This window comes from Aphelocoma coerulescens, chromosome 2 (assembly GCF_041296385.1).
Source record: "Aphelocoma coerulescens isolate FSJ_1873_10779 chromosome 2, UR_Acoe_1.0, whole genome shotgun sequence".
Taxonomy (NCBI): domain Eukaryota; kingdom Metazoa; phylum Chordata; class Aves; order Passeriformes; family Corvidae; genus Aphelocoma; species Aphelocoma coerulescens.
Genome location: NC_091015.1, coordinates 138,622,419 through 138,649,257, shown reverse-complemented (window position 1 = coordinate 138,649,257; position 26,839 = coordinate 138,622,419). Strand labels below are relative to the sequence as shown.

General features: G+C 40.7%; 1 protein-coding gene across 1 annotated transcript; it reads right to left on the bottom strand.

Moving 5' to 3' along the window:
• Nucleotides 1–492: 492 nt before the first annotated feature.
• On the bottom strand, nt 493–26,180 carry ZBTB10 (zinc finger and BTB domain containing 10). Its single transcript, XM_069004995.1, has 5 exons — nt 24,980–26,180; nt 17,890–18,787; nt 8,523–8,696; nt 6,417–6,592; nt 493–3,934 (listed from the first exon to the last, which is right to left on the bottom strand). The coding sequence occupies exons 1-5, from the start codon at nt 25,910–25,912 to the stop codon at nt 3,629–3,631; spliced, it is 2,487 nt and encodes an 828-aa protein (XP_068861096.1). The 5' UTR covers nt 25,913–26,180; the 3' UTR covers nt 493–3,628.
• Between the last annotated feature and the right edge of the window lie 659 nt (nt 26,181–26,839).

Below are 26,839 nucleotides of genomic sequence, written 5' to 3'. Positions count from 1 at the left end.
CAGATGGCTACACATCCCAAAAACCAGGTGTACACTATGGGAACCAGTAACTGCAACTCGTACTCCTTGGGATACATACTGACAGCTGAATGCAACTTCTGGTTTTCAAAACTGGTTTCACAGCAAGAACTATTTTACTAGAGGATCTGTTTGCAAGCTGAACTACAAAATTTGTCTAAGTAATTGGAAAATGCCATTTTCCCTGCAAGATGCATCTGTCATTGCAATTGAAAAATGCTGTCTAGTGCACTATAGTAACACTGGCATAGACAAACACATTTTATGTTGTGTGTCTTCCTGACATCATGCCTACTTTGACCAGGATTTCTAACTGTGAATCTGAAGTGCATTTACTTACTAATTTGATTTTGTCCTGCATCACAGTGCCCTGCCGGTAAGTGCCCTGTATGATTATCTCTAACAGATACCCACCACTGCTTGAAGAGATCAGAAAGCAAACAAAAACCCACAGAGAAAGGGGGAATCTCAACATCAGACAAACTTCATTTGTTTTAATAACAGACATGATTCTTTTCATAAAACTACTTGTGTGGCATTGCCTAAATACACAAATCACAGACATTTGGTTTGAGAATTATTTAATCAGAGGACAAAATGAAAGACTGGATGTCTTTTCATTTGATAAAAACAACATTTTAAGGGCATTAGTTGTCTTTTAAAAAAGGAAAAAAAAATCTCGAAACAGACAAAATCCACTGCCGTGTTACTACAGTGTAACTTCAGCACTTCTTGAGGGAAAGAATTTCTTGCACAAAGAGAAATCTCTTCCTAGTTCTTATAATAGTGATGGAACTTGAGCTGTCCCTCAAAAACTAATTCTTCAGAAATTCCATTTTATTAATTTAGAACTACCGAATCAAGCTAACATATTTAAAATAACTTCTAAATAAAACAACTCAGAAAAGCCAGACTGCAGATAACATCTGAATTCTTATGGTTCTCCAAGACAGGAACAGTGGACCTTCACTGAAGTATTTCACACCACTTGCTAAAGACAGTCATCCCTCTCTCTCCAACCTACCATGGGCAATTACATGCAACTTCTAAAAGCAAGCAGTTGAGCTTTACCAAGGAAATTATGATTGTCACAATGCAACAGAATATTAAGGCCAGTGAATAATAACTGAATAGTTATAAATAACACAAATGTCTACTAAAGCCTGCTTTTCCAAATAGAACCAGAACAAAAGCACAACAATTCTGTAGTGTACCAAGTGTATATTTCAATTTACTGTAATGCAGTCTAACAACAAATTTGGTCATAATTTACCAGATATACATAAATGATTTAAGTAGTAAAAGGAGATTCAGTTCCAAGAGAGTAAGTTCATACCTTGAGGAAAAAAATCCCAACAAAACAAAAGGGAAAAAAAAAAGAAAAAAACGGAAAATACATTAAGAATGTAGAGCCAGGTCCAGTTTCTAAGCATTAAGTGAGCAGTATTCTAATAAAGCAGATTTAGGTGAATTTCAGATATATATATATATATATTTATATATATAGACAGATCTACCAATTGTAAACTATGGTTTTAAAAGGGATAAATGGGATGGAAAAATCTTTATGCTATACTTACATATTCACAAAGCAGAACATTACTTTAACGTTTAAAATACTTTTTCATTCATATCATCTTTGCCCAACTAATTTCTACTTTGGACCCCACCAGAATTACACATTACTCATTTCAGTCTAGAACAATGAGAATAAAATGTATTCTTCAGTGTAAAAAAAGGCATCCCACCCTCCCCACCCTCCCCAAAAAAACTATTCATGTCAGGTTTACAATGATGTGGAAACTACCAATGAAACAAGTGGATGATTAAAAAAAAGCATTTTAATTCCCATATAACTGTAGTTCAAACTTATCATCTCAGTTTCAATCAGCAAAAACAATGTCTTAACATTATGTTACTGTTCTATGGACAACAGTAAAGCTTGTCTCTTTAAATACATACCAACTTTGATCAGATGGAGCACCAGTAAGATTCTGTCCATCAAAGCATAATTCAAAGTTATCCACACAACTACCATAATTTAGTTACCTGATATAAAATAGGAAAAAATATACTCATTTTAAAATTAAACAAAGTTGAAAAATATGGTGACCCTCAATTGTTTTTTATACAGTACTGTCACACTGGCCTAGCTATGTGTCATGACAAATGCTCTGCATATTTACTCACTGTGACATAACAGTACATCAGACTTACTGTTCCAATGATTGCCTGAATTCACTTGCCTTAGGCTAAACAACACAGAGGAGTTTAAGGTGAAGGTGTAATGCCCTCCCCTCCCTATGAAAGGGGCCTTGAAATCATTGGTACAATATTACAAGCTTAGGAAAAAAAAAAATCCAGGTGGCTACGAAAATTCAAGTTTCAATGCCTCCTAGAAAATCTGAAACAAAGAGCATAGGAGCATATCCTCCTGAAAAGTAGACAACTCAAAGAGCATTATTTTGCTTTGGATTTTTTGTTTTTCTTTAAAAAAATTCCAGCAAATGAGCAAGTTAAATGTAATTTGTTTACATTAAATACTAACAACAACCCATGAAGTACAAAAGAATAAAAAAAAGTTTGTGTTCAATGATGAACGATGGGCACAATAGCCTAGTGTCCAATTCATATCACATAAACAAGCCAAAAAATGGACAAGTAAGAAATTATTGACCAAAAAGTTGTTTTAATATGACACTTTCTCCATTCCTTGTATTTTTATTCTGTGGGACTGAGGTATACACCAGGGAAACCAAAAAATTTTGAGAGAAGAGGGGCCTTAGGAGAGGGAAGAAACATTATTACATCAGATACCTTTTAGCATGACTGTCTCTTTTGATTAAGTGGCACAAGAGTTACCCATGCTCTGATCAGTCTATTATTTTCATTACTGGTCATTTCTTCTGCATTATCATTTTGAAACTGATGAATCAACAACAACCTTCTTTAAAAACAGACACTAAATTAATGCCATTAACAACTTCTCCAGTGCTTATCACCCATAGCACCTGCCAGCACACAGCCAAAAGTTTTCAACCCAAATTTCAATATGGTGTTGGCAATATCTGTGACACATATTTAAATGATTGGCTTTCACCTATCAGATTACGGGAGAGGTAAGGTTTGTATGGCAAAGACATGCTTGTGGAAAACAAGAGCCACTAGCCCAAATTAGCTTCACTGACTCACTGACAAAAGAGTGGATTTGGGAAAGCTGTCTTTGTATTTCCATACAAAGTTGCAATTTTCTTCATTCATGTTAACAGATACATGAATGTGTAACATAATTACAGTTACTACTATGTCTGAATAGGACCCAAGTAGCTATAGCCTATAAATAATAAAAAATACATTTTTCTTTTGATAACTGACTGTAGATGTGAGGACTCTGTATAATTCAACCAAATGGTTGTATGCTGTACAGTCCTGTGCAAATATAATAAAAAAATTAATAATCCTTTTTTTGCTATAAGGCTTTGACCCTACATTTTCACAGCAACATAACTACCATCCAGCCTGTACCATATTTCGCAAGCCTTCAGTCCAAAAATTCAAACAGTCAATCCATACAGTGTCCATTTGCAGCACCCTGAAGTCATATGCTCTGTCAGTCATCTAAAGGCATACAAACTTCCCCGCCTTCATCCCATCGAGACTGGTCATTCTGTTCTTCTACATCATCACCAAGCTCCTCATCACCTTCTCCCACTTCATTTTCTTCGTATTCTTCATCCCTAGGGAAATCTGTGTCCTGCACCTGGTCTGCTCCCTCTTGCCCTCCAGGTTGAGATTTATCTGCACAGTCTACACAAACTCCATAACGTCGTGATCCATGTCTTATTCCAACGCTGGCTGCTAGCATGAAAATCTTCTTGCACACCATACACTTATACTTTTTATCCTTTTTATGCACCTGTGGAAGAGAAATTTTACCAGCGGAATATAAGCATATCAGGTAACATTTGCATATAGTACTAGAAAACTATTAATAATAACAGTAACAATTATTAATATAAAAATTCCTACTTTTAACTTTCCCAAAAGATACCCAGCACTGTTTAGAATAAGGAAGGACTACTGGAGATCTACATATGTACTCCTCAACAGACATGAGCTACTGCCCACAACCAAACGAGCTCCTTGGAGCTCAGCAGGTCACCTGTTCTGTACACAGGTGAGTGTCCAGTTCACGACTCCTCAGGGTACAGAACAAGACTCAGAAGCAATGAGAGCAGCGTAAACCCTTACACTGCACACAAGATAACAACTTGTTTAGAAAATTGCTTTTACAATTTTAAATCCTAGAAATATTAAGAACAAGCAAGAGTTATTAAATTCAAGAATTCAAAAGAAAAATTCTTCTTCCACAATTTCTCCTTCCCAACAAAATCAAAATCAACATCAACTTTCTAGGTTCCTTTGGTAAAATTTTTGTCCTGTATTTGAGTCTGTGTGTAAAATCAGAAGGCTGCTGTTGACTAACCATGAATTCTGATTTTGAATTTTGAAGTATGTTGTTTGTACAAGTAACTGAATTCAGCAACCATGTATATTAGCTATTATTATATAGGAAAAAATTAAGTTGAAGACCTCCTTCTATCTAGTGTTCCCACAACAGATTACAATTATGTGCTTAAATATCTCATTTGAAGTCTCATTGAAAAAGTTGCAATTTTAGATAAAAGAGAAATTACCACCCAGATGAGGGGAAAAAGAAATTAGGTCAAGATACAAATAGTTATTTCAGCTCTGCTGTATAATCTGTACAGCTGATACATGTGTTTTCTTCAGCCTCTAGACTTGCTGTGATAATACTTCACACAAGGCAGAACGTTTGAGATTTGTTGAACTGAAAGGGGAAGGGAGGGGAGGAAAAAAAAAGAAAAACCAGAAAAAAAGAAGTGTTCTGACTTCAGGGAAAGGACACTTAAGTGAAAGCACAGAACTGCACTGTGCTCACTCTACAACTATTTTCACACTGTCTGACTTCATCTCCTCTCCTGGAGGAAAAAAACTTTCAGCTACAAGTCCTGGTCAGATACTGCAGGACAGAAAACTAAAGTCCCACTCTACTCTTCCTGGCAGACCAACTAACTCCCACTGTTGCTGTTTTCTCTAGTGAGGCACAAGGAACATGGCCATCAATGAGGCAGTAACACCCCAATTCTCTCAGCCTTTCTTCACATGAGAAATGATCCATCCCTCCAGTCATTTTCAAAGCCCTCCTCTGGAGTAGCTCCAAAAGTTCCATGTCCTTCCTGTTTTGGGGACCCCAGAGCTGGATGCAGTGCTCCAGGTGGGGTCTCATGAGGGGCAGAATGCCCTTCCTCACCCTGCTGGCCATGCTGCTTTTGATGCAGTCCAGAATACATTTTGGCTTTCTGGGATAAGAGAGCACACTGGCAGCTCATGTCCAACCTCTCACCCACCAGCACCCCCAATCCTTCCCAGCAGAGCTGCTCTCGACACGTTCATCCAGCAGCCTGTAGAGATACTGAGGGTTGCCCCAATCCAGCAGCAGCACCTTGGAGAAGTGGAATTTACCCCACTCCATGTACTAACCTTTTCTATCTACAAAACATCTTGCAAAACGAGGGGGTTTTTAAAATCACAGCTTGGAGAAGTGTTATTACTTTCTCACCACCAATATGATCTTGCTTTTATTACTGCCCTAAAACACACCTTGGAATTTATACAGTATATATTACAATGAAGTCTTAATTTCCTTACAGACTAGATACAAAGTACCTACAAAATATCCAAGACAGAATACTTTCTCTGGATCCTCAGAAAAACAAGTATTCAAGTCAAATCCTGAGTGATGCAACTTGCACAGGACAGGGTTAGCTGAACTGCTGGTTGTGATACTGGTAAAATGCAAGTCAGACAGATGTTTACTTTCTGCATCAGATATTTTTCATTCTTTCCTAATCTTAAAGCAGATACTATACTATAGCTTTGTCTAGTTGTGAAATAAACATTTCAGAACTACCCCAAGACATTGTGCAATTGCTGAATTAACAGGGTGCCCTCACAGAAAATGGTGATGCAGCATTATAGACCAAGATGTGCTGTTTTACTGCAGTAAAGCTAAGCCAAAACTGCTTTTCATTGTCTACAGAATACTTATAAACAATGCATCCCTTTATCACATCACTTTCAAAATAATCTTGAAATGACTGTCTTCATTGACACTGCATTTTCCATGAAGGAAACAAGAGGTACAGTTATCACAAAGAGATGTTTATCTTCATCCATTTCAGATTAAGATGGGACAATTTGCATTATGTCAAATCAGAGAACAGTTTCTTCCAACTACCAAAATACCTGAAAAACCCTATAAAACCCCACTCATACATGTGCATACATATACATGAACACTTGAGATTACCTACCAAGGAATGTCTCTTTACATGCTCTCTTCGTGTAAACAGCTTCCCACAGATGTCACAACTGAAAGATCTCACGCCTGTGTGAATGAGCAAGTGTCTCTTTAGTGTTCTTCTGTATTTGGCTACATAATTACAGTGTGGACACTTCAACTTGTTCATGATTAAAGAAGAGGAATCACCTGCAAGATAAGAAGCCATCAGGAGAAAAGATGATAAAACACACACAAAAAATATTTCAGTATGTTCTGCCTGGTTCACAAAAATAAACAGGTGCCGAAACAATAAAGCAAAACAGATGACTTTTCATCAGCCAAATCAGGACAATGCCTGTCTGCAGGAATCACAAATGCTGTAAGTTCTGCATGTACAGTTCTACTAGAAAAATACCTACTTGTAACCAAGGCATTTTTACCACAGAAGTCTTATTTCATGAACTGGAGTAAGTTAACTACCAACGTTCCATTTTCCTAGAGGTCAGTTATACCAGAAAACACTTTCTTCTGGATTAGAAACCCTCTAACTCTGCAGCATTTAGACAGTCGCAATCTTCTCTCCCAATATTCTATTTAGAATTACAGCAGGAACTTTCTGCCAAGGTCTGACTTGACAAATCAATTAAAAGAAAGTATAACTAAGTGAGAACAAATACTGACAAAAGGAGTAGAACATTAAGAGGTAGCAAAATTCTGAAACTCTCAAAAAGGAAGTTATTGGTTCAGACTTTACCTATTTTCTACTTTGATCTAACAGTAAAAAAACAAAAAGAGCAGAAAAAACTTCTGGAAGTACAAATTTCTCACTTCTTCCTTATGATGGAGGAGAATTCTTTACATAGTTTGCTCAAAGGATATACGTAAAACAGATTTCATACAGCTGCCTATTACTGTGTGAAAAAGAACAACACAGGATACTGTGAGGTGGAGAAGGCCACACAGGAATACAAGGACAGTTTTGATAAAAGCACATTGACTCAACTTATTATAGGTGAGAATTTATGATCATCATCATAACCATCTAGAAGCATCCAAAAAGCACTGGCTAAGGCTGCGTGATTATGTGCAAGAGTTTCTAATGCTCAGGCTGGCAGGAAGAAATCATAAGTAACTGTGAGATATGTGCACATGTCTGCAGGCCTGTATCTAGAGTTGCATCCCTTGAGCTTCAAAAGCCATCATAACATGGAAGTTACATTTTGCTAACATTCACAAGTTTACATTGGTATATTAAAGCACTCATGTGAGCAACATGTCAACATAATGTCACATAATGGCTTACATGGAATAAAGTAAGTCCTACACAGGCAGACATCAGGGCTCTAAGATATATAATGATTTAAGAACAGGCAGACCAAAGACCCAGGTTCTAATTTCTTAACTGCCAGCAAATTTCACCTCCTGATAAACAAATTTCTTCTACTGCAAACCCCAAAATATTTAAAACAAACCATAAGCCACATCCCACTAACAGCTCAAAGTTCAAGAAAAGAGGTAAGCATTACCATTACCCAGTACTTGATACCTTCTTTTTACTGAAGACTTTATGTATTTAAGGAACTAGCAACAATTGTTTTAGATATGGTGGCATTTTCAGTATGTTTTCAGACACAAAAATAATTACAGATAATTGCTTGCTTGAACTGACAGAAGAAGGCTTAATTATAGCTGCAGTGAACTAAAAACATTTATTGCAATGAAATTTTTATTTTTAATAGCAAGACATGTGCTGAGATTTCCTGTTAAAATTATATTTAATTCTGTATCTTCACCATCAAAGTGCTCAATTTCAATGGCCATTTATCTGCATTTAGCTTAGTAAAAGGTGGGGGGAAGCTATCAGGTCACTAAAGACCTCAGGTATCTTCACACTCAGTCACAAAACAAGAACTGATAAATCACATTCTGTTTTTACCCTTCCATATGTTTGAATTCCTTTTCCTCCCTCCAAGGAAGTACGATCCACAAAGGCAAATGATATGGAAGAAGATTAAATGTTTACATAACCTCATAACCCTCTAAACAAATGAATCAAATATTATAACCAGTGATACAAAAGATAGAGAACACCTATCAGAGGAAAAAACTGAACCTACTCTCCACCAGATACACTTACCATTTTCCCAAGCTTCTTTTGGCCAAGATTCTGGCAGCAGTCCATACTTAAAATCACTTGAAGTACCCGGTAGCAGTCCATACTTGAAGTCACTTGAAGTACCCGGCAGCAATCCGTACTTGAAGTCATTTGAAGTACCCGGCAGCAATCCGTACTTGAAGTCACTTGAAGTAGCTATTAAAAACACAGTCTTACTTTAGCTTCCGGGGTTCTAATCAGTCTAATCTAATCTGTTTAGCAAAATATATATCCTTTTCAAACTGTGACAAAAATGTTTCTGACCTTAAAACAGCAATTATAGTATTTTTTCACATAGTATTCAATACTAAAACTAAGAAATAACTGCATTCCTAATTTCAATGAAATGAGATCTTTGAACTACTCTCCACAGCACCATTTCTTCTCCCCATGCTGAGAAAAATTCAAAGCCCTTTTCATACTACAGGGACTTTGATGGTAAGGATATGTATTCCCTTACTATCATCAGGAGGGGGGGCTGAAAGGTTTTCCACTGGATTCTCTTTACAACTGCTTCGTGCAGTGACTTCACCCAGACTGTCACAGGCACCTTTATTTATATAAAGTATCCTACTGTGTCTATCCTACTATATTTAGCTATGTCTAAATCCTTTTCTGAATAATCATCTCCATTACTCTATAACCACATCAATTCAAGAGACCACAACTACTTGGAATATAACAGCTTAAAAGACTAGTTCGCATATTTACATTTGCTCTTAAGACAAGATCTTCTGCAGTTCATGTTGTCTTTGCACCCTTTTTTCCTTTTTTAAAAAATAAAACTATTCAGAAGTGAACAATGCCTTAAAAAGACCTTTGTTTAATTCTATATAACAAGTAAGAATTGCATCAGTGAACATGGAATCACTATTACAGAGCACAGAGAAGAGAACTATAAATAGTACACAATAAAGCTGCACTAAGAATTCAACAAAATCGCATTTGTTGGGCAAAAACTCTTCTGGCAATAGTGCAAATCAATGTTCCCCCCAATCCCCAAGACAGGAGTTTGTTGGAAAACATGAACTCATAAATCCATTACTTTCCTCACAGGCAAACAGCTGTTAAATAAACAAACTGAAGTGGTAACTGGCAGATTTCCTTCTATTTTTCTAGATGGTAGTCAGGTCCTCACACTGGATTCCCAACGTCACCACTGTGAAAAGTCTTGAGGAGATGCATTCTTGCTTTCAAGCCTGAAACTATACATTTTAATAGTCCAAAGACTTATTTTTATCCCTACACTGTTCATTCTAAGGATTTTTTTGGGAAAAGAAATTCTCTTAGGCTAAACCGGCATTTCATGCAGCTTGTGGCAGGCTGCATATTTAAACACTTCCAACTTGCAGTTTTACTGGAAAAAAGTACAGATTACAAATCCTCACAGCATGAGACACAGTAGTTTCATTTACTGCTCAGGCAGCATTACTATTGGCAGCAGTGATTTGGTCTGCAACGTAAGACAACAGTTCAAAAGGATATCACTTAGCAAGTAGGAAGCTTATAATTCTATCCTATCCATTATACAATGGCAAACAACAAGCAAAGCAGGATCATGACTGCCAAACTAGGCATTCCATCAGAGCTTTTAAAAACCAGAGCTTGAGTGAATGAAGAGAAATAGCAGTATTTTAGCACATCTAACTACCTATTTTGGTACAAAAAGAAAGAAGAGGGAAGGGAAAGGAATAAATCTCCCTCTCCTTTAAGAAACAAAGCAGTGAGGAAAATTTTTAAAATTACTGACTCTAATAGCTGTTATGTCCAAAAGAGCCAAGAACTCCTTATACTAATTTGGAGTGATGGACTCCAGCAATGGCATCTCAACAGCTCAAGGAATAGAACACAGACACCCTATAGACATGCCAACTACACATTCCTTTGAGGTGAGGAGGAAGACTTCCTTCTGTAATACACAAGAAAGGATTAGTGAGGAAGCAGTGTTGTACAGTCTGGGTAAGAGCAAAAATGACTTGATCTTAAGGCTAAAAGCCTCCGAATTACAGCAGACTTCAGGATCTAGCAGAGGAAAAAAATAAAACTACTTTTAACATGTTTAAAGTATTAGATCCTTTCTTTATAGATTTTTGTCCCTGCACTAGAACTGTAGCTGAATGTAGTCGAACAGCTAAAGGTCAGTCAGTAATAAAACATTTTAATCACTTTCCCCCCTTATAGGATGAATATCTGGAAGATCAACAGACCAAGTCTTTAATGCACACAGATGTAATGCTATGCTGTGTACAGGCAAAATTGTACAGGTTCCTTCAGAATAAGCATACACCAAAGATTGACCATAACTAAGAGTTGAACCAAGCTGAACACATTTATAACACTGTCACTTTGACAGTTCTTCTGTATTTAAGAGAACACAAATTAAATTTCACTAGGAACCTTTATGCACACAGATGGTATTTAAGTTTGAGAAAACTTAGGAGCTCAAACCCCTGAATAGTTCTAGATCTTAGCACAAGGCTCAGCATAGAGCCAAACAGATTTAAGAGCTGTCATCTAGTGTAGGTAATAGCTACTAAATCTTTCAACCTCCAATTGGAAGGGAAGACTGACTACAACATGAAAGAACACCAGCACAGATACCACAAGAGATAAGAGGTTGCTATACACACTTCACTCTCTGCATAGCACATGACTAAGTAGATAATAATTAAACCTAATGCTTATTCCTAGAATAATTCATTGACCTAGAAAACCTGCTTTCTAGATTAAGCACACATTTAATGTGTTCAAAACAAAACCATGAAAAAGGCATCTTTAGTGTCTTAATTGCTCATCCAAACAGGATAGACTTGAATTACACACTGACTGGAAGCTGGAAGTGCAATACCTAGCCTCTACTACCTTCCCCAGCTGGATATAGAGCCTACAGTCAGGTATGCTTCCAGAACACGTTACAGAGCCCTGGGGCTCATAATATCTTCTCCCACTTCTCCTCTCCTCTCACGCAGGCTACTGCTCCCTGAAACCTGCTTGCAAAACTAGACATAATCATCATCTGACCTGTTCTGGTCAACTTAAAGCCAGATGACCTTGACAGGAGGCTGGAAGCAACTATGGATGCAGTCATACTGGTAGACTGGGGGTGGATTGTAAAGGGGGAAAGTATAGACAGGTAAGGCAGATCTTTGGGGGTAAAAAAAAAAAAAGCTAATTAAAAGCAATAACATTCTGTGTCGCCAGACCAAGCCATCTGACCACAACTTTTCTCTGATCTAATGTTACCTTTTTACACTTTAGTTGATTTCTAATAGGCATAAGTTAATAACTCAAATGTCAATTATCCTCAAGCATTTACCCATTCTTCGAGCCTGCATGGATAAAAGGCTATCAGTAATCTGATCTTTAATAGAAGTCAGCAACAAGCAAAGCCGAAATAATAAGAAATAAAATAGAATTCAAAGAAGCTGATTAACTATCAGCACTAAAATTCACACTATGTTGATTTAAGGACAGTGTGAAATAAAATGAAGTGGTTGTGTAGGCTCTTATGCCACTAACAAAAGCTATCAAAACCATTTTATGTTCTACTGCATTTGTTCTCAGGAAAAAGGATAACCAATGATTTTCAGTTTTGAAGGCAAGAGGTAGGGGTACACCACCAGAAAGAGAAAACATGTCTAAACTAGAAACATCCCTAGTTTGACAGGTTTTGCTCTTTTTCTACAACTAGAAATATGCTGATTTGGGGGGCAGAAAAGGAGACATTACTGAGTAGGAGATGATACGGGAAACAATGAGAAGTTTACTGACAGAAGCCACTGAACAGGTCTTATAGAAAAGAGCACAGACATATGGTGTGCTGAGGGAAAAGATACAAAACTTTCATTAGATACAGCTGTCTGTAGTGAACTTAACTTCTGTTTTATTTACATATATTAGCACTGGAAATAGTGCCAAAATAAGAGAAAAAGAAATACTATTTTTTCACTACGTTTTCTGACACTGACTGCTCATCCAGATCAATTAAAAAAGACAGAAAGTAGACAGGATAAGAGATTAGGCCATAGCTTTCAAGGATTGTAAAGAAAGCAGTGGTAATCTACTGATACAATCTGGATCGCTATTAGAGAGCTGGATTTGTTGCTTATGTTAGGTAACATGACAGAGGAAACAGCACTCCCGATGACATACTAAGACGGTGGGGAAAAGAAAGTATCTTACACTCCATTTGTTCCTAGAGTATTCTTCACATCTTTAACCTTGCTTCTTCTGAAAAGGCTTATTCTGGAAGCACATTACTGCTCAACTGCCTCTTGCAACAGAGGGCTTGGACATACTTAAGATATTTTGCCAACAGTCTTACTCATACTCTATCTATTACTCCCAATTGCTCTCAGTTTTTCTATTTTTCATTCATGAAAAAGTGGTATATTGCCTTGACTATGGAGTCAGATCTAGCATCAACTAACCCTGACAGAAGACCACCAACTGATGCCAAATACATTATTGACTTGCTTTTCAACTTGATTATCATACCTTCCCTGAAAAATCCCTTCCCAAGAAAGTGAAAGCTATTTTGCTGATCTCATCCAACAACTACACCAGTTAAACACAAGAAAATAAGGAACTTTCCTCATGCAGACCATTTATTTGTGTGTCAATTGTTCTTACAAACCATTTTTATTTAGATGTTGCTACCATCATCATCGTCAGTATTTCACAAATGAAAAAAATCAGCACTTCAGATTGGCATTTTTTCAGTAAGTGAATGCATCGCACTGGAACTCAAAAGGATTTTCAGGCAGCGAAGATCTGTAGACACCACAAAACCTTCTTCCCCAACCCGTTCGCAAAAAAGAAAACAAAAAGCAAATTGACAACAGCAATACACAAAACAATGCCTAGAGTCGCAGGGAGAATGTGAGGATCTTCTTGTCTTTGGGGTCCTCCCTTGGAGAGGTAAATTTAATGAATGGGGAAGAGGCTGATCCTTAGATGTTGCAGTGTTTTTAGAGAACTTCTAAAAACCTATGACATCTTCAATACCAGACTACATAGGGAATGGGGAAAATAAAGTGGTTAAAGGTCCACCAAGGAACTTAAATCTTTTAATCGGGGTATCAGCTTGAGGTCTAAACAAAATCTGACTGAGGGTTGTAGTACCATGGAAAAATAGGAAAAATACACAATTCTTTTTTGTTTTGTAACACAGTCAGTCAAGTGGGGTTTATTCCTACAAGAAATATATATATGTGTCCTAAGTCCATCAACCTTGATTTCTTCAAATACAAAGATACCCGTCTTTATTGTAAAGTCCTAATCAAGTTGCATTATGCTCCTCCCCTGTATCATGACAGAAGCTGTGACCAGCACTACATTTTTTGTAAGCAGGTTTAGCTGCTGTTTGTATCCTTCTGAAAAGCAGTTGTTTCTACAGCAAGCTGAATTAAATTCCTTAAGAACCCCAACAAAATCAGTCAGGAACCAAGGGCTGTTTTAATCTTGCACTTCTTGTCCTTTTCCCCATCCCCACCACATGTACATGACAGCATTATCCAGCCTGAAAATCACAATAACAAATTATACACTTGTAGCTTCGTAAAGCTATTGGGATATTGCATGCAAGTCTCTGCAAAAATCAACACGGTCAGTTCCAGAAAGCATAAGCAATACCTCACAGCTGTGTTCTGAAGTCTGAGGATAGGACACTTGTATAAAAAAAAGAAAAAAAAACAACAGGCCCAGATGAAAGATATATCCAAGAAGTGATGAAAATTGACAAAACAACCCTGTGAACAGACATTAAGAATATGATGAATTATGTTCACTGAGCTTATATGAACTTTTATAACTCACTGTAACACTGTGAGATGCTGACTGACTGCATGGTTATTTTCACCATGGTAAAATGGTTAATTGTAGGATGCATGATGGCTGTAAATAGTAAAGACTTTTTAGCAGATTATCAGCTAGGGGGGATATACTGTGATAGGAGGTAACATTTAGTGTTTTAGATAAACAGTTACTTTAATATAGCTAAAACTGGAGACATCTTGAAAGCTTAAGTAAAAAGTAAGTAAATATAAATGTAAGACAGTACAAGGAATTTCAAAACCATCCTAACTTTATGAAGCTTTTTTAAAGCTCACCAAAGTGCTACTTTTACAGGGAAGGCGTTAAATATAAACTAACTGGCAACACAGGGTGAGAGGAAGATGAAGCAGCTGACATCCTTATGGATACATGTAGAAAGACTCACATTCAGCAAGGAGCAGTTTAACATATTTGCTTTACTGGAACAAGAGGGGTAGCAGATGCTTCAGAAAGCTCTTACTGTTTATTATCTAATACTTACCTAGCTGGTAACTGGACTGCTGCTTACTGCTGGTAACCAACTGGAAAATTCATTTACTATAGAATTTGAGGAAGTGGCTTCAGGGATAAATTTTTGTAGTGAGAAGAGTGTTCTGAAATAGGCTTCTCTTCCACATATCTACAGTATTTATTTCCCATCACAAAAGCATCAGACCAACCCAAACCTAAATCAAGGACACAGAAACTCACTCTGCATGTAACTGACAGCTCATAACCACTGATGTTAGCCCCATCAGAACATGACAAAGTACAACAGTAGAAGGTCGTTGTTTCCCTTTTAGCAACCAATGGGACAGCACGCTCCTTAGCTCTGAACATAAGAATCTACTATTCTTTATTTTTCTTCTTATAGAATTGTCTTATATCTATTCCAGATCACATTTTCTTATCCATTTTTACCTCTCAGTGCCTATTATTTTTGGTATCTTTTCATCCCCATAAGAAATTTAATCCAAAACTAGAAAGTTATTGTATAACCTGCAGGTTACTCTACAACTCATTCTTGACATTCTTCCAACTCTCCACTCCTCTCTCTTCCACCCTTTCTTTGGCATAGAGGGAGCAGTTAAAAGAACAGTGTTTAACAGTGGAATCTATCCACAGAGCAAAGCAAAAGAGCCACAAGTAGAAGAGAAAGAATACCAAAAGGTGAAGCACAGACTATGGCTGAAAAGTAAGTTATACCAAGCCCTACTTCAGTTGCTCTTCTTGTTTCAAACAATAGGCAGGCATGCAAGAACTTAGTAAAAGTAAAGGTATTATTACAAAAATACTAGATATGGCTTCCAAAAGACTTCTAACACTGGCAGAAAATGTACTTATGTACTTGGGAATATATATGCTGTGCTCTGAAAATACCAAGAAGATTACTAGGTGACTAGTATTTTAGACTCAATAAAATAAACTTCAGTCTGCAGTCACAGTTTTCAATGGTTTTTGACAGACACCACAACACATATTCAGTATGCTCTGTCTCCAATATAGTTCTTTCCATTAAGATGCTATATGGATGTATTTTGTAATCTAATTCTTTACCATAACAAGTTACTGGAAACATTGGTGCTTCTGTCAAAAAAAAAAAAAAAAAAAAAAAAGAACAAGAGCAAGAGCAAGGACTAAACATACTGCACTATCCATGTCCTCCATTATTTCTCCAAGAAATCTTCACAGCATACATACAAAATTCCACAGCATCCAAACAAGTATTTATATCTGTTGTTGGTGCTATCGTACAGTAGACACAGTCTCTGTATTTCCATCAGTAAAAGAGTATTGAATATTTACCCCATATAAAACATCAACAGAAATCACATGCTAAATTGTGTCAGAAATTTGGTATTTGTGCAGCTAATACACATTTCCTCAGCTCTTGCTCCAGACCCTCTGTTGTCCTTTTTCACAGCACTGCAACTAGAGCAAGTAGTGTAGCCCAGCACAGGCAAATTTTTTGTGTGGGTGCTGAGGACTCAACATCCCCCACTATCCACATGCTTTACTTAGGCTAGATCCAACCTGGTGCTGTGGACCTGAGGCCTATTAGCAACTGGCATGTTCCTGAAACACAGCTTCTACTGTCAGTTCAGCCAGAAGGAATCCTGGGCAGTCTAACAAAGCTTAGCCAGTAAGAGAAGTACAGGAAATTCACTTCAGAAGCACACACTCCCAAGTAAAGCTAAAGCAGACCTACCCAGAGTTCAGAGATGAAGACCAGAGATAAGTAATGCCCCTGAAGCATTTGCAGAAGTGCTCCTCAGTACAGCTGCTTCTCCAGAGCTGCTCTGTTGCGCCACACCACTCACTAAGCACATGAAGGTCTCTTGTACCGGAGAAACACATCTCCAGTCCCAGCCTGCACAGCTCTGCACTGGCACATGTCACTGCGGTGCCCAGGCACCACTGGCACCGCACAGCACAGCCATGAGTCCCCACATGCCCCCTGTGGGACCACTGCTCACCTGTGTCCCCAGCCCTGCAGGCAGGAGCAGAGCAAGGCCCCTGGAGGAAACAGGACATCCACAGTTCCTTGGTGTTTGAAGCAGGCATATATTTTAAACTGCTTTAGAAACAAGACACATCTAAAGAACGTTGGTCTGCTGTACCTCAAATCCACCCCTAATTTGGCTCCTAAATTGCAGTAAGTTTTCAAAACTATTAATTCATCAAAAAGTGAGGCAGGTAAATGACAGTACTTCAAATGCATACGTCAACTATTCATAGAGCATAATAATTTAAAAAATAAAAAACTGAATTACATTGCCCCAAATGACAATTACACTATGAACATTCTGCTGCTTATAATTCGTGTGACTGTATTTGTTTAGCAAACAGATATTTAATCTTATTCTACCATTTACATTAACCATGTATCCTTAAGAAAAAAAAACCCTATTAATTCTATCACTCTCAGGATTTGTTTAAAGCATAGTTCAACAAAAATATATTCCCTTCTAGTATATGTCATTGTGGCATCTCTTGCTAATGTTTCACAAACCTGTTGTAAGTGTTTCTATTATAGTAGCCAGGATTACTCTATCTTGTAGCTTCCCACATATCCCAACATGAGAATCAGCAGAATGTTTCTGGGTGACTCAAGTGAAGATTACCAGAAAAATCTTTTGCTAGTGGAGGGAAGGAAATTACAAAGGCCCTTGCTGCCTGTGCAATCAGCTAACACTAGCCACCAGTTATCAGTCCTTGATTTTGTGCCGAATAGTTGCCACACATTAAGTACAAATGTAAGAATTGTAGTTTCTACCAGCTGCTAAGGATGCCCATTTCAAGTGTCAAATGCAAACAGCACATTACATACTGTATGGCACAGCCATTCCCTTCTCTAGCTGATGATCCGCTGCTGTGCCCCAAGGCAGAGAATCAGATGACCGATTTAGTAACCTGAATGGTGTGCTGACTTAACTAATCCAATCCAACATACCTTTACAAAAGTTACAAAGTCAGGTACTTCATTCAATACTTTAATTTTCAAATGACATAACTGTCATTAAGCAATATTTACCTGCTTCTTCTTTAATAAATGACAAATCTTCTTCTGGATATGGGACTGATGGTTGCAACACTGAGCAATCTTCAGAGTTCTCTTCTGTATTAGGTGGTATATTATAAATAAATCTCTTTGCAGTTTGGTTTTTCCTTCTCGCTTTTCCAGGTTCTTGAACTGATTGTCCCTGTGCACCCATGTCATTCCACACGAAAACTTTTCCCTCACCTTGAGATTCATTTTCAGCCATTTCAGGTGAGCTGTCCTGGACCCAACTGCAGTCATTCATTTGGTAGCTTTCCATTTGGCCCTCATCAATAGGGTAGGGATCATTCTCAGTTTTTATGCTACTTGCCAAGTTGGTAAGGTTTCGTGTTGCCCAGAAGCTGGCAACTTTTTGATCCCTTGGAGATAAACCATCCCTACTAACAGATCTTCTGTTGTAATCCACTACAACAGTCTCTGGAGCTTCCGATTTTATACTTATGTTTAAGGCATCTTTAATGAAGTTGCGGCAGGACTGGACAACCTCCGTCATCTGAAGGTAGCTGGCCACCGACATCACTTCAATGGCGTTTTGGCTCGTAAGCACGAGGTTACCAGAATATAAGAAGTCCAAGATGACAGAAAAACCTTGAACAGCAACAACATCTAAATAGGTAACAGTGGTTTGGTTACGGCTTTCTTTGTTTGTAAAGCAATACAGAGTCTTAAAGAAGCGGCTGCCTGCAACCAGGATGTTCTTGTGAGCTCTGAAGACCCTCCCACTCACCACAATATTAACATCACAAAGAATGCCTTTCTTCCTCTGCTCGTTGAGCTCTTGCAGGAGCTGATAGCAGTAAGAGTTCTCATTTGGCCTGCTGTTAAAATCACAGTATCCTTCATTATTCAGTTCTGATGGTAACTCTGCCTCCTGCAATTAAAAAAACCCACAAACATAATTAGCTCTTAATGAATACTGCCCTTAGTTCTTCAGGACTGTAATAAGGATATGAAAATAAATGAAAGGAGACAATTTTAATCAAACTATTTTTTTGTTATTTATGTTCTTGGTTACAAAGGCAGACAGGAATATATAATTAACAAGATATTTCTGAAAACTAAAAATCATGCTCTCATTCTGCACCTTCCACCCCCAAGTTTGTTTCAAACAGAACTAGAAGATTTGCCTTCAGGGCAAAGGAAGGGAAATTTCAGTCAAAAGTAAGTAAATACACAGTTGAGTGTGAAGTACTTGTTATTCCTAACCCACATACATTAAAGATTCAGGAGTCTCTCTTTCCAAAGATTTAACTAGATGATTCTTACATATCGAACCCCTTGTTCTTCTCCAGAAATCTCCACTTAAACAATTAAGCAGAATCCTGATACGTGATTCAGCATTTTCTTCATGCTGAGATACGAATACATAGATTAGGCCTGTATGTCCCAATCTGTCCTGAGTGTTTTAAAGGAAACATATTTCTAAAGTAGATATAATAGCAAAGATATTTCTTATAGTTTTACAAATTAAGCATTTATCCTTTGTTTTTTAACTGTTGCAGGTTTAGGATTAAACAGTGTATCACATGACAAGCAGGTAAAATACTGCAGATGACAAAAAAAACCCTCGACTTAAGCTTCCATTACAATACCTAACTAAGACTTTCCTGAAATAAGCCTCACAAACTTTCCAGTAGCAACACTGGCACATACTTATCACGCACACACCACCTTTTTACAATGGGATCTCAAACATGGCTTCAGAATTTTGCTAAAACCTGATCTTTTCATACAATCCAACACCAAGAAATAATTCATTATTAAAGATTAGTTCAGTCAGGGAGACGTCAAGAGATCTGAACTGGATTTTAGAGCACATAGAAGACTTCTAACTCATGTTTAGATAATGATGATTCAGCAGCTAGGATAATGATGGCAGCAGCTAGGAGAAAGCAGAAAACACAGACTGGCGTATTTGAGACCATACTTACATGGGGTTGACATATGCTGCCATCAAGAGCAGCAACAAAGACAGTCTGTTTCATACTAGATCTCCAAGATTCTCCCTTCTTCCCTAGCAAAACTGGATAGCTCCAAGCCAAATCATTATTTTCTTCTCTCATCATCTAAAACACCTCACTGATTAGGGAGCTGGAGGTGTTGTTAAAGCTCACCTGTCTCAACATTATACATCAAAATCAGTATTAAAAAGGTAATGTTAGCACTGTCAGGAGCCCATAATCTATGCTGGGACTAAAATACACATTGCAGGAAAGTACTACCCTTAATTTGAGACTACGGCAGAAACCAGCTACCTAGATTAAAAAAGTCACTTTCCACCACACAGAAATTAGTGGATTAAATCACCTCACCTCAATTTACAACCCCATTGTGGATCACTGGAATGACAACTGAGGCTGTATCTATATCTAAAATGTTATTTACATCTATACGCAGCAAATAAGGCCCAGTATAACGAAAAGAGAAACTGTGCCATTTCAGCATCTCCTGGAGAGAAATTTCGGTTTGCTGTCACATTCAAGTTGCTTCTGAATCTCTACCCTTCTCAGAAAAACACTTCATTGAAGAGGAAGAAATAAAAGCAATTAGGCTTTTATGTGAAAACAAGCAACAGATCTTTGCCCAACCTCATCTTAATTTTTTCTGTGTACTTTCTGACACACCCCAAGTACTCCCTCAGATTAAGGTTGTGAAACAGTTTGCCCCAAATGTGGGACAGCTAAGTCTGTCACTCTAAATTCTCATCAGATTTTGGTTCTGGACTAGCTTCCTGTCACTTCAGCTACGGAGCACTGCATAGTTTCAAAACACCAATTACTGACACTGGATCAGATTAAGATGAAAATTATGGTACCCTAAAGTGTTGTCACACTCGTCAATCATCAGTGACTTGCACCTCACACAGTAAATGTTAGGTAGATGCTATGATAGCTGCCAATTTCATTCTCGAGAACACATTAAACACTGCATACAATTTAAAAAACAACCTGCAGCAGTTCTTTTCTTTTGACAAATGTCTGATTAAATAATGGAGACAGAGTACATTTTAACTGAGTAAGTATAAGTACCCAATCAAGCTGGGACCATAAATAAATTGATATTTACAGTGAGGGGCTTTTGTTTCCTGAGAACAGGACAAGCTCAAGGAAACTAATATTGTGCTCAGTTTCAAATAGTTAGACTTTTCTGAATACACAAAAAGATAAATTACTGTTTTATATGTATAATTCATTAATTAAACTTGTCCAAAAGCGAACAGGAGCAGAAACATGATCAAAAACTGCTACTAGACATTTAGTTTGTTGAGTTTTCTTTCTCCTACTGTTCCATCAGCATACTCTGTCCCTGGGAGGAAGAACAGTGAGGGCAGGAAGAATTAAAAGAAAACCCAAACCAATCTAACCACAGATTCCATCTCAGCTGCATGTATGTGAAAAGTAGTTATGCCACATTTTTTAATTCTCCACTACCACATCTTGCTCTACAGCAGTTCCCTGTGCCCCCAGATTAATTGGATCTTCTAACAAAGTAAGCTACCAGTAGCTTCTTAATCTGTGCAGCTACAGAGCAAAATGATCTCAAAATATGGTCCCATCAGCTGCACACGATGCTCCACTGTCATTGTACATACACAGCATCGCTCACAGACAACTCAGCAATTTCAAATTGTTTCATTAATTGTCTAATATCAAATTGAGTAGTTTGAGGTTTAGTAAAAACACTACATGAAAATACAGTTAAGTGATAGTCTTTACTCTGAGGCCTGATATCCTCCTCAACTTCTTTGCTCTGCTAAGAGTAAGTCAAGAAGTTAACGTAGAACACTGTAATGTAACTCTTACATCTGAAGCATGACTTCCATTCATCACTGCTCACATAATGCAAACAATTCCAGTTCGCATGGAAAAAATAACACATCAAAGACCTTCCTCCTTTTGGAGAGCTTCTGCTTTAAACCAACATGCCTGTTAGGCTGGAGAAAGCTTTTCTGGCAGAATTTCCAAAGCTTAGCTTTAAATTATGTCCAGAGAGAAAATGTTTTAAGAAGATGGTTTGAGAGGAGGAACCCCCAGCAGCCAATAAATCTGCATCTTATGGACCCAAATTCATCAAAGAATTAAAATATTTTCCCACGATTTCCCAGTAAACATCCATTTCTTAAGATTCTTGCAACACAATAGTCTGTTTACTACAAAAAACAAAGGTAGTTTCAAGCTGATGATAGATTTCCTTAAGCTTTAATATGGAGAAAAATTATTTTAAAAACTAGAATAGAAAAATATTCAAGGCTTTGGTCTTAGAAAGAAGCATCGGCTGACAGCTCAATACCCTTGAATTACAGCAGCTGCAACCACTTGTGATGTATTTTGGCATTCCAAATTAAATGTATCCCAAAAATAAACCAAAATCATCACTCATTTCTTCACGAGTGTAATATCCAACAGACCTATAGAAATTTCCACTGCTTTACTGTCTTAACACCTACAATTTCCTTTCTGCGCTTGAGTGGTGGCACTATGCCATATGTTTATTAGCAGCTGCTAAACATGCCCCGCAGTTGAGGCTTGTCAAGTCCATAATACATGTGTGCTGTCTCTAACACAAAGGCTGAAAGATCTCTTCCAAGTTTCATTAAATCTAAACGGCTTTGCTGCCTCATTATGTATGTTGGAAATACGGTCAGGGTACAAATTACCTACTGTTGTTCCAAGTATCTGGTATCACGGCATTAAGAAAAAAATAGAGCTATTGTTTTGGTATTAATTTAAACATATGTATCAAAAGAAATTCAAGTGCCATTAAGAGTATGAAAGGATACAGAAATTAAACATAGAAGGGAAAGAAAACAGAGATTCTTAATCAGGTTTTTGATAAAGCAGCTGTAACATGAAAGTACACCACAAAGAAAACTACACTGACTCCTGAAAAACTGCAAACTTGTGAGAAGTTTTTAATGGAAATGTAATTGCAGAGGGATGCACAAAGCAATGTTTTCCACTTGAAAAAAAAAACAATCTCTGTACAGCTACCTTTGTCCCAACCTTATCTTTAATACAGTGCAGAAGAATCACTGACTCATCTATCCTACCGTTTCATTTATTATTACAGTTACTACAATTTTTTCTTAAACTATCAGTGGTATAAAAGCAGAGATTCATTTTTACAAATATTCCCATGACAATGAAAGGTGTTCAAATAAACACTTACATTCTTCAAATACATACTTACATTAACTTGTAGGCTACCGTGATAACAAGCCAATATTCTGTCCTCCCTTCCACCCTCCCAGTATTTAACAGTTTTACAAAAAAGAGTGAGGATAAGTGGACAGAAAGAAAAAAAAATAAACTGAGTAGGGAAAAATGCTTGGAATAGCTTTTATTTAAATACAGGTAAAACAAAGTGAGAAGCTTCCAAGTATGGCAGGGATTAGCAGCATCCACCAACACAGGAGGCTACACAGTGACAGAACATACTTCTACAGAGTAATCATTCACAACTCAAAGTTAGAAACTAAGCAACAAGACAGTAAAGAATATGTTGCAATAGCATTATGCAAAAGTGGAACATTTTCAAAGATATGAAGAGGTAACAGAAACTAAGAACGAAAGTTTCTTAATTAGAAACAACTAATTGAAAGCAAATTTGGCGAAAACACTGCAGAGTGAATAGCAAACCCCAGAAGACTGGAGAAAACTAATAAGACGACCTACTACCATGAAACATCTGTAACAGATAAAACTACACTCACTGAAAAGGTAGTATTAATCATCTTGAAGGTGAATGTTGCATTTGTAAATCCAAAAGTAATATTTTGGATAACCGGTATTTGTGCACCATAAGGTTTCCCTTCCAGTCCTGTAACAGCTTCACATAAAATTTGCATACATTTTCCAAGTAGTTCTAAGAAAACTATCGTTCACCTAACGTTTTATCAGTCATCCTGTAATCCTAATATCCTGCTCGAACATTTGACTAGCAGCTCTTGTCCAAGGTACCCTGAGCTCCTTAGAGTGCTCAAGCAATAACCTCAATCCAACTATCGCATTGTTTTTCAGCCAAGGTGGGTGTTTTAATTAAAACTGAATTCTAAATCCAGAAAAACCGAATGACTAATCAATTAATTCCGGCTAACAGCCTAACAATTCAAGGACTAGCCTAACCTGAAGCAACACTAGCTAGTGCCCGCAGGCAAGTTTAACGCCAGCGAGGCGATCGAGCGAACTTCAGTATCCCTAGCAGAAAAGGCTGCAGATTCAACACAAGTATTCTTTAGGGGCTTTCCATCCCCATATATTCTAGGGCAAGCCCTGCCTCATTCGTGAAAGCAGCCAAGAAACACAGTGATTTGAAGTTCAGCGGGGAACGTGAAGAGTTTCACTACTCCTATAGCGTTAGAGCATGCTGGCATAGTAACACGGCTTTCAGGAAACCACATGTTTATCTCAAACACACACCAAGCGATTGCAGACTTCTTGCTCAGCAACTCAATCTAAAGTAACGCAATCGGGGAAAAAAAGATTTCAACGCGAAGAACTTGAGTACACAGAGTTATCCGATTAGTGAACCGGGGCCACACCGCTAAGCCCGGCAGAGCGATTCCAATTTCACGCCTCCGAGTCCCCATTTCACAAGCGGTCGCTGGCCGGACACTGGCCTCCCTCCGCCTGTACCGCAGGAGGAAGTTGTAACGAGCGTATTTAAATCAGTGCTGTGACACTGGGATTCGTACGCAACTTTTTTCCCACATCGCCGGTTTATCTTCACGAGATAAACAGATGAACTAATGAAAGCGGTACCCGCAAGCGCCGGACGGATAACGGGAACGGAGTACAGCCCCAAAAAACAGCTCGTGCTGCGTTTGTGTGCCTGCCCGCATCCAGAGGGAGAGTCACCCCAAATCCCAGATGGGGCTCGTCTCCCGCTCCGGACACGACAAGCGAGAGCACCGCGGCGTGCCCAGCCCGCCGGGCAACAACAACCACGAGCAGCCATTTAAAGAAGTTCACGCACGTGGGCACAGGAAAACCTCACCGATACGAAAGGGGAGGCCGGGATTGCCCCTCCCTCCCCACCGCCCCCTCCCCGTCCCGTGCCGTACCTGCTCGGCGCTGCCGGGCTCGTTGAGGCGATGCTCGGCGGAAAGGTGGTGCCTCAAGAGCAGGGTGCGCTTGTAGTTGCGGGTGCCCTTGCAGAGCTCGTCGTGCCCCCCGGGCAGGGGCGCGCCGGACATGATCAGCTCGGGGGGCGCGGAGGCGGCGGCGGCCGCGGTGCACCAGGCGCAGGACATGAGGCCGGTCTCCTGGCAGTAGTAGAGCCACGGGAACTCCTTGAGCCAGGAGCCCTGGAAGGAGATGTGCAGCTTCTGCAGCAGGGACTTGGGCCTGGCCAGCGGGAAATGCCGGATGCTCTCCCCCTCGCCGCTGCCCTCCGCCTCATCCCCGCCGTCGCCCCCCGACCGCCGGCTGCTGCTACAGCTGCCGCCCTCGGCGCCACTGCCGTCCCCCAGGCTGCCCCCTTCGCCGTCCTCCTCGTCGTCGCTGCTGTCACTCAGCGAGCCCCCGTCCTGGACCAGCTCCTTGCCCTCCAGCAGCCCCTCCGTCTCCAGTCCCTCCGCGCCCTCCAGCTCCATCTCTTCGTCCGCCCCCCGCCCATTGAAGTGCTTCCGCGGCCAGGCCGCGGCCTCGCAGCCATTGTTGGCGGCGGGGTGGGCGGCCAGGAGCCCCCCGCCGCCGCGGAAGGCCAGAGTCCGGCGGTTCCTCTCGGCGAACATGGGGCCGGCGGCGGCGGCGGCGGCGGGGGGCGACGCCGCGTCCTGAGGCAGCAGCAGCTCCTTCTCCTCGGCGGTGGTGGCCTCCAGCTCCTCGGCCTCCAGCCCCTCCAGCTCCGCCTCCTCGTCCGCCCCGCGCCCGTTCAGCGCCTCGGGGTCCTGCCGCTCCCAGGCCTCGGTCCCCGCCGCCGAGGCGGCCGCCGCGGGGGTGACGAGACCGCCGCCGCGGAACGCGAGCGTCCGCCGGTTTATCTCCGCGAACATGGCGGGCGCGCCCCGCGCCCCCCGCCCGGCCGAGCGCTCCGTCCGCCGCGGGAACGGGGCGGGGGAAGGAGGCGCCCGGCTGCCGCGCGGGGGCGGCGGCCGAGAGAAGCGAAGTCCGGCCGCTCGCTCCCCGCTCCCCCGGGTCCGGCCTGGATCGCGGCGGACGCGGGGCTGCCCACAATGGATCCCGCTCGATCGCTCAGCCGCGGCGGCGCTTCCGTCCCGACAGGCCCCGGATCGGGTCGGGTGGCAAATGAACAACGGGCTGCCCACAATGCACCGCGGCCGCCGCCCGCCGCCGCCGCAGGGGAGGGGAGGGGGGGCGCGAGCGGGGGGCGGGCAGGAGGGACGGGGAGCCGGCGGGGGGCGGGCGCGCGCTGCGGCCGCGCCGCGTCACGCGCCGCCCGCCCCGCCCCGCCCCGCCCAATGTGGGGCGGGGGGGGGGGGGGGGCGCGACGGGGTCGACCCCCTCCGTCCCTCCTTTCCTTCCCCCCGCATCTGCCCGCGCCGAGGGGCCGCCGCCCGTCCGCTCCGCTGCCGGAAGCAGGGAGGGAAGGGGGTCACCGCGGGTCCCGAGGGGCAGCGGCCGAGCCTCCCCGGGGCCGGGGAGCGGCGGTACCGTTATAGGCGCGCGGGGCGGCGCGAGCGCTTCCCGCACGTGCCGGCGGGGCGGGTCCCTCTGCCGGGCGTAAGGCGCGAGGCGCGGCGCGCGCGGTAACGCCGCCGGGCGGGAACGGGAGCGGGAGCGGGAACGGGCGCAGTCGGGAGCACCGTGGGCAGGTGCTGTGGGGTGACTCCCCCGGGCTGCACAGAATCACAGAATGGGTCGAGTTGGGAGGGACCACAGGGGGTCATCCGGTCCAACCTCCCTGCTCAAGCAGGGTCAGCCTAGAGCACATGGCTCAGGGTTGCTTCCAGACGGTTCTT

What these genes read in the sequence shown, in the direction of transcription:
- ZBTB10 (XM_069004995.1), bottom strand. Translation starts at nt 25,912, where the DNA reads ATGTTCGCGGAGATAAACCGGCGGACGCTCGCGTTCCGCGGCGGCGGT. An exon ending in AGCCCGGCAGCGCCGAGCAG is followed by an intron (nt 18,788 to 24,979) that starts GTACGGCACGGG and finishes TTTTAATTGCAG; the next exon opens with GAGGCAGAGTTACCATCAGA. An exon ending in ATGTAAAGAGACATTCCTTG is followed by an intron (nt 3,935 to 6,416) that starts GTAGGTAATCTC and finishes TCTCTTCCACAG; the next exon opens with GTGCATAAAAAGGATAAAAA.